Raw genomic sequence first — 9,026 nt, forward strand, 5'->3', positions numbered from 1 at the left:
GGAAAAAAGTAGACAACATACAAGAAAGATGGGTAATTTAAACAGAAAGGTGGAAACTCTAAGATAAAGAATGAAAAGGAAATGCTAAGAATCAAAAACAAAACACTATAACAGAAATAAAGAATGATTAATAGGCTCATCAGTAGACCAGACATGGATGAGGAAAAAATGCACTTGAAGATATTTCAATATAAATTTCACAAACTGAAATGAAAAGAGAAAAAAAATGAAAAAAGCAAAAAAACCACCTTAGAACTGTGGGACAAATGCAAAAGATATAACACGGATGTAACTGTAATATCAGAACAAGAGAAAAAGAAAAAGGAGCAGAAGCATTAGCACAGTAAGTATGTCCAGTATAACTAGAATGGCTAAAAGTCAAGACTGGCAACCCAGGGTTGTGATACAAGGATGTGATGCATCCCCGATTCTCATACAAAGCTGGTGAGAGTGTAAAGAGGTACAACATTTTGGAAAACAGTGTGACAGTTTCTTATAACGTTAAACACAAATGTATTCTATCACCCAGCAATTCTCCTAAGCATTTATCTAAGATAAACGAAAACATATTATCTACCCAAAGACTTAGAAACAAATGTTCATAGTAGCTTAATTCATAATAGCCCCAAACTGGAAAGAATCCAAATGTCCAACAAGATGAGAATGGATTTTAAAATACTTGTGGTGCAAAAAAAAAAAAAACAAAAACAAAAACAAAAAAACTTGCGGTATATTCACACAATGGCCTTAATCTCAGAAATAAAAAAGAATGAACGACTGATATGTAAAACAACATGGATGAATCTCAAAATCATCATGCTGAGCAAAATACGCCAGATACCAAAGAGTTTATACTACATGATTTCATTTATACACAGTTCAAAAAACAGGCAAAACTAATCCACAATGGGACCCAGTCATCTAGTCTGGGTCCAGAAAGTGACAATAGGGAACTTTCTGGAATGATGTTCTATTATCTCAACTGGGATATAAGAAACACGAGTATTTATATTTGCCAAAATTTACTGAATTGTATCCTAAGATCTGTGCCTTTCACTCTGTAAATTACATCTCAGTTTAAAAGAAAAAGGATTTAAGACAAAGGCCTACATTTTCTACAGTCAAGCACAGTCTAAGGCAAACTTTTCCATAAAGGAGTAAATATTTTAGTGACTACAGAGTAAACATTTCATGGTCTTGCAGGTCATATGATTTCTGCTGCAATTAGTCAACTCTTTTCAGTTACAACCATTCAACTCTGCCATCTCAGTGATAGCAACCATAGATAATACGTAAATGTAAACAAATCCATGACTGTGTTCCAATAAAACTACTTACAAAAACACGTGGCAACTTATGAAGCTCATTACCACAAAGGAGAGTCTAAACTTGCATGTAATGGTGCCTAAGAGTCTCCTCCTGAGTACCTCTTTGTTGCTCAGATGTGGCCCCCTCTCTCTCTAACTGAGCCATCTCGACAGGTGAGCTCGCTGCCCTCCCCACTACGTGGGACCCGACTCCCAGGGGTGTAAATCTCCCTGGCAACGCAGAATATGACTCCCGGGGATGAATGTGGACCCGGCATCGTGGGACTGAGAGTATATTCTTGACCAAAAGGGGGATGCAAAATAAGATGAAATAGTTTCAGTGGCTGAGAGATTTCAAATGGAGTCGAGAGGTCACTCTGGTGGACATTCTTATGCACTATATAGATAACACCTCTTAGGTTTTAATGTATTGGAATAGCTAGAAGTAAATACCTGAAACTACCAAACTCCAACCCAGCAGTCTGGACTCCTGAAGACAATTATATAATAATGTAGATTACAAGGGGTGACAGTGTGATTGTGAAGACCTTGTGGATCACACCCCCTTTATCTAGTGTATGGATGAGTAGAAAAATGGGGATAAAAACTAAAGGACAAATGGGGTGGGATGGGGGGATGATTTGGGTGTTCTTTTTTCACTTTTATTTTTTATTCTTGTTCTGGTTCTTTCTGATGTAAAGAAAATGTTCAGAGATAGATTGTGGTGACGAATGCATAACTATGTTATCATACTGTGGACAGTGGATAGTATACCATGGATGATTGTATGGTGTGTGAATGTATTTCAATAAAACTGAATTTAATTAAAAAAAAAAAAAACAACAGGTGGCAAGCTGGGTTTGGCCCATGGGGCTGTAGTTTAATAGTCCCTGGTCAAGAATATAAAAAAATGGGTCTTCAAAATTAATTTAAATATACTGTATTGTTCTTTCCTACATAGTGACAGGTGTAAGTACAGAAAGTCAATTATGGTCCTTCCTCAACATGTGTGTTTTTCTATACTCTATTTTCATCACTTAAAATAGGAAAATAACTGGAAAATGGCTAAAACATAATTAATTTAGAAGATCATTACTTAAAAATCCATTTGCTTTTGAACATATCAAAGTGGTTAAAATGGGAAATTTTGTGTTGCATATGTGACCACAATAAAAATTTATTTTAAAAAAAAGTTTGTTTTAATAGCTACTACAGTATTTTGAAAAAATAACCAAGAATACGGGAAATATTTGAATTCAAGATAAGCTAGGTAGTAATAATTAAGTATAAGCTGGAAATTTAAAATGCACTTAGGTACACACACACAAACGTACCCATAATGCTGGCATCTAGATTTATCTGGTATAATAAAATTCTTGAAACATGTCCAATATTATTCATAATTACTCAGTTGGTTTTCTTTTAAATGAACTCAATATTAAAGATAGTAATTAGTTTTCATCGTTTCTCAACAAGCATTTCAAAATGAAAAAAATGAAACAAATATTTCATGAGAAGTACCAAAAGCTAATTTTCTTCATTTAGGCATTGGTAAAAAATTGATAACCTGCCCAGAAAACTCAGAGTATACAATCTTTAGGTAGAAGTAAATCTTAAACATGGTATGACCCTAAGCGTCTGAAAAGGTTTATCTGTTTTCAAGAAAATTCTAATCTAAAAATGAAAGTAATTTTCTCTCACTGTATACCTAAAAGAAACATTAGCAAAATCATATGATTTGGGTTCCAGCACAGATCTCCCATGTCACTAGCATGTGGCAATTTGGCATTCATTCATTCATCAAGTATTTATGAGAGCCTACTATGTGCTAGACACTGGAAACAGTAGTGTAAACATCAAAAGTCTCTGCCCTCATGACACAAATCACTTAATCTCTGAAAAGCTCAGTTTCCTTTCTCTAAAATAATGGAATTTGATATTTAAGGATATTTTCAATTCTTAAAAACAAAACCTATGATATCACTTTTCTGAATCTAAGAGAGCAACTTAATGGAGCATAACCAGAAATCCACTCCTGCCACCGGCTAAAACCATTTGTTGTGTTACCATATTCAGGCAGGAAAACAGGAAGATAAAGAACTGACATTCTTGAAGGACTCATTTAAATTCACCAATTTTGGTTTATCACCCTTCACACAATTTAAACTAAATATGAGCCTTACTGGCCTTTCTATTACTTGGTAACTAAGTTTCCTTGAATGGGATCCAAGAAAGAAGCAGAACAAACTCATGAGAAATTTCTCCATACAATGAATAATTTTATAACACATTACCAATATTTAAGTCTATAAAAAATATATTTCCTACTTAATCAATTATCTCTCTTTATCAGAATCAGTTTATGTTCTCTTCAGAACAGGATCTGATCCTTAATGTGCTTGCCTTAATATACATGTAGTCAGAAATCCAAATCATGCATTCAAATATAGTTCCTGTGCCTCATGTAGTTTCCCCACAATAAAACAGGCATGACAGTCCTTTAACATAATATTCCTCAACTCCAAAATGATAATTTTTTAAATGTCTCCCATGTATTCATTTTTACCAGATAAAATTCTAGAATCAATTACACATTTCTGATAAGACCAAACATCCGTTTTAAATACCCCTGTCCCCCACTGGGACCCACCTCAACACCCAAGAGATCCTAGACATGGTAGAGCCTGCAGTTTCTAATCTCTGAGGATTATTCCCAAGTGAGAAACCGATCTAAATATCTACTAAGAAAAAAATTCATAACCCCCCAAAAGAGATTCCTCCATTTATTTTTAACTGCTAAATATGATCAAAGTTTGCAAAACCAAGTCAACTCCACCCAAATCCAAAAAGCAGTAATAGCAGTTCCCAATTATATTAGTCCTGAACATCCTACTGTTAGTCTCAAATGCTGTTTGCTGTATTTACGCTTATTTTTTTTAGTGTTTTTAAGAATATGAGCCCCACTATCAAGTACAAAAAGCGTAAATGAAATGACAATATTGAAATTACCAGCAAGAAAATACAAGGAACAGAGATGTAGTTAATAAGAAGTGGTGGAACAACTTTATATAAGTCAGTCTACAATATTTAAAATACACATAATAAAGATGAATTACTTATCTTTACACTTTCTACAGTAATGAGAACTGTTAAGTGACCACTAGAACTTGATTCTAAATTTAGCTATTTCAAATACCAAATTACTAAAGGAAACCTTAAAATACCGAATTACATTTCTTTTAGTTGACACATATTTAAAAATTTAATAAGACTTTGATAAAACTGAAATGACTTATAACTTAGAAGATCCAGTTTTGTAAAATATGAATTGTCTTGCTCTCCTGCTGCTCCTTTTAGAGAAAACCCTCACTGCTGGCAGCTAGGTATGATGAAAAAAAAAAAAGTTCACTGAGGTCTTGGAACAAGGAAGACACAGGTTTGAACTCTAGTCCACCACACCTTGGACACAAACATTCTGAACCTACTTTTTTTCATCTCTAAAATGGGAACATTAATACCTACCTTGCAGTTTTGTTTTAATGATTAGTGAAAATACATGTGAAACAGCTGGCACATAGGAAAAACTGAAGAAACATTAGTTGCTATCATTGTTTTTATTACTCATAAGCACATCCATGAAAGGACATGAGAAAATAAATCAGAGCCTAGGTGGAATTTCACTGCTAAAACAAAACAAAACAAAAACAAAGAAACAAAAAAAACCACCCTGATAATTCAAGTGAAACGTTGGGCTAAACTTTTGCTCACATTTTATGTATGCAAGATGATACTGTAGCTCCTCTTTTTAAGTATATAAAATCCAGACTTAGCTACAGGTCTATGTATTTCAGACTAAAAAATGAAAGACTATTATCACACAGCAAAACAGATAATTTTATGAACAGGTGAGATGTTTCACCATTGGAAAAAAATGCCAAAACAAAGATATAAAAATGCTTATGAAATGATAGTAAAAGATTCCTACCTTTAAACCGACTGTTATAAGATCTGTAACAACACTGTATGGAAAAAGTAAAAAGAGAAAATGGAAAACAAAGTTAGAGAACGAGTTTTTAAAAGACAGAGATAATTAGACTAAAGAAAAAAAGAAAAAGCATTATAACATAAATAATAAAAAGAATGTACATGAATTGTGAAATGTTAATACAAAGAAAAGTGATAGGACAGTCTAGCAACAGCAGAGTACAAAAGCAAAACCTTAATAGCAATGTAAGAAATAATTAATAAATCAAATTATTTTAATATTTAGAAAATTTCAGACATAGTTGTGCTTCAATAAAATGAGTATATAGTTACCTATTTACTTCTATTTTAGAAATCTAAACCAAAACTTAAAATCACCAAAGTTCTTTCTTTGATATCACTGCTACGAATTGTCATATTTAAAGTTTTAAATGAAAAGAAACCAGTGCAGGGATTTCACAGAAATAGAAAGCATCTTGCAAATTTGTGCATTTACCATCCAAAACTGCTCATCAAAATACAGCTAACTCTCTCAGAACTAAAATAAACACAAACATCAAGTTTCAGACATCAAAAATTTCAAAGAAAAGACTTGTTTTTTTAAGAAACAAAGTCAAAACTGTTTAAGTGTAAACATTTTCCTTAGGTAAAAAAAAGTATACACATTTTCCTTAGGAGAAAAAGAACACACACAAAGACAGTTACTAAACTTGGGATTTGAGGAGGAACTACAAAGATATGATAACTGGTGGTTTGTTGTTTGCTTTTTAACTCTTCAAAATAAGGAAAAAGGATCTTTCCTAGGCTCAGGCTATGGGAAAATGTAGAAATTTAATTAGCACCATGAAGTCAAAAGTTCACTGTGTTCAAAACTACATTTCTTAACACTAGGGTATAAAAACCCCTATATAAAGTTGGGCCATACAAAAATCCATCTTTTCTAACCCCAAATAAACTATCTTCAGTTAAGATTTTGTCTCCATACCTCCTAATGAAAGTTTTAACTAAATTCTACATATTGTTAATAAATGACAAATCATAACTACCTCATAAAAGTAAACAAATATGACTGGATTGTTTAAAAATGGAAATTTAATTGTTTTAAGCAGTAATCAAAGATTTTGTTCTTCCTTGTAGACTTTTGAAACTTAAACTTCATCTGTCTAAAATTTAAATGTGATAAATAACTCTGATGTTCTTTTTGCATAAAAAATAAGACTGTGTAATACTATGGTTAGCGGTCCTGATGCAAAGCGTAAATCGTGCTCCTACTTGAACTTCCAAATGAACTTACCTTCCAGAATCTGTATCGTTTCCCCACATACTTAACCAATAAACTCATTCTTAGCTTTAAAACCACAAATGGGGAAAGGAAGTTTACTTTCTTAAACACTATCAAAAAGAGTAAGTTTGTACTTCGGTTGTCCCTCTTGAGTTTAACAACAAAGACGCATTAACTCTACAATCTTCTTTACTGTAAATTTTCAGACACATAAAGCTAGTTTGCTTCCACATCTCAAGTCAGACCATCTAAGGACAATTCAACTACACATACTGAAATACTAACTTCACAGCCTTCCTGAACTGAAATATTGTCATAATTACACAATAGTAAAATTTTGCACAGATAAAATATGTAACTGAATAAGGTAATCTGAAATGAGTTTGCAACAATGCTCTCAGATAAGCTTCAATTAAACAATGAAAACAGTGGAATCACTTTAAGAGCAGATCACAACAATAAATAAAATCTAAAATTGCATTTTGTCTGATTTCTGTAGCAGCGTGCAATCTGTATTCAAATGATCTAATCCGACATATCAAATAAACTTAATATCGTAAAATGTAGATAAATGAAATCTAATGAGAGCAAAAATTATCGGAAAACTACAACTTCTTTATATAGCATGACAACAATGATATATGGCAGCATGTAAACGGCTTTTACGGTTCAAACAAGTCCCATATATTCTACAACCGAGAAGTTCACGGAAACCTTGTCATCAAAAGTAGACAACGGGCCAACAAAACCTCAATGCATAATGGGAATAGATTTGCAGTCTATAATAGAAACTGGGGATTTTTTTTTAATGGTGTACATATTTTAAATATTAAAATGTCAGCTCCAACCCGATACTGACGAAGAACATTTATAACAGTGATTCTAAATCTTTTTTTTTTCTGGTCGCCGATCCCTTTAAATTTTGATGTCTGAAATCTTCCCGAAAATTGCACTTAATATTTTGCATACATGGCAGAGAATTCAGGAAGTTTCTTTTGGGGGAAGGGAGAGGAAGGAAGAGAGGAAGCGTCCCTGGTCACCAAGTCCAGAAGCCCGGTATACAGAAATTGTTAACACATCTCACAGCACAAGTCAGGAAACCTCGGCCCGCCTCCCGGCGGCCCCGAGCCCGGTGTGGGGCCTGGCTTCGGGACCCAGTCGCCGCCCAGACGTGTAAGGACGCGGCCGCTCGCCTTCCCGCCGGGGAAGGCTCCACCGGTCGCTCCACCTCACCGGTAAACAGCAACTCCCCAAGCGGGAGGACGCCCGCCCGCCCCGAGCGACGGCACCGCCTCCGCCTCCCCGAGCGCCGCGCACCATTTTCTGAGAGGAAGTGTGGGGTGGCCGGGCTCCCCCGGCTCTCGGCCGGACTTTCCTTCGCTTCCCAGTGGGGGTGTGAAGGGTGGATAAGAGGTGAAGCCGCGTGAGGGTAAAGAGAGACTGCGATGGTCCCCCTTCCGCGATTCGGGGCTCCCCATGGAGGCGCCCGGAAGCCAAGCCGTCGGGCTCGGCCGAGGCCGCTCCTTGCGCCGCCGGCGCCCCGCCCGGCTCCCCGGCCTCGGCGCGAATCGCCGAGAGGAAGCGGGGCAAGCGCAGCTCGGCAAGGCCGCCGCGCCGCCTAGCACTTACCCATCCATGGCCCAGATGAAGAAGCGCACTATGCGGGGACTGACGGGCTCGCCGCGAACGGAGGTGGCGGCAACAGGGCAGCCCCAGGGACTGGCGAGCCGAGACTCTCCGAAGCCCCGGCCGGTCCGAGGTGGAAGAAGAGTGGGAAACAGGGGCGGGGATCGGGCACGCTCCCGCCACCGTCGCGCCCCCGCCTTCCCCTCCCCGAAGCGCGTCCCCGCCTCACCTAGCCCTCTCCCTTAGCGTCGACGCCCTCCCTCGGGGCCCGCCCCTACGCTCGCGCCCACCCTCGGTCCCGCCCTCGGCCGCCCTTCTGCTCGGCTCCAGGGCGCCCTCTTCCTGCCGTCACCCCGAGACTCCGCCTCCCCGCCCCTCGTCCCGTCGCGCCTGCGCGCCTGCCCTCCCAGGGTGGACCCCAGCCTCCCGCCTGCATTCTCGGGAGCGCGCGCCTTGTGCTGCCCGCCCCGCCTCCCGCGGGCCTTCCGGCTTTGCTTCTCTGGGCGGCCTGGCTTGGGCATGTCCTTTGGCCGGCGGGAAAACCCTTGGGGACGCGATTCCAGCAAGTGTGTAGGAGCGCTCCGCGAGGACCACACAACCGCGGCGGGATTGCCTCGGTGGGCGAGACTGGCTGTGGCCAGGCGCTGGATGGTGTCTTCGGAGCCCCGGGCCCTGCAGGCTGAGAAAGGCGGGGCCTCAGACCCGAGCAGAGGCGAACCCCGGCGTTTGCTGGGCCGGCCGGGTCGTCCGCCCAGCGCAGGATTCCCGCCCCAAGCCCTTAGGAGTAGTCGGACAGAAGGTGAACGAGAGGAAGGGGACTGTCCGGA

At 38.9% G+C, this 9,026-nt stretch overlaps 1 protein-coding gene across 4 annotated transcripts in view; it reads right to left on the minus strand.

Moving 5' to 3' along the window:
• Window positions 1-8,418, minus strand: part of PTBP3 (polypyrimidine tract binding protein 3) — a 131,968-nt gene extending 123,550 nt beyond the window's left edge. For 2 of the 4 annotated variants that reach the window (XM_037798444.1, XM_037798443.1), the window contains exons 1-2: window positions 8,203-8,321; window positions 5,293-5,326 (exon numbers count right to left, since the gene is read on the minus strand). In XM_037798444.1, coding sequence (XP_037654372.1) covers window positions 5,293-5,326; window positions 8,203-8,210 — 42 coding nt within the window. In that variant the 5' untranslated portion in view covers window positions 8,211-8,321. Of the gene's footprint in view, window positions 1-5,292; window positions 5,327-8,202 lie in introns of all 4 variants that reach the window. The other 2 variants (XM_037798446.1, XM_037798445.1) reach the window with 2 other exon arrangements.
• Window positions 8,419-9,026: the final 608 nt, after the last annotated feature.

This window comes from Choloepus didactylus, chromosome 10 (assembly GCF_015220235.1).
Source record: "Choloepus didactylus isolate mChoDid1 chromosome 10, mChoDid1.pri, whole genome shotgun sequence".
NCBI lineage: Eukaryota > Metazoa > Chordata > Mammalia > Pilosa > Megalonychidae > Choloepus > Choloepus didactylus.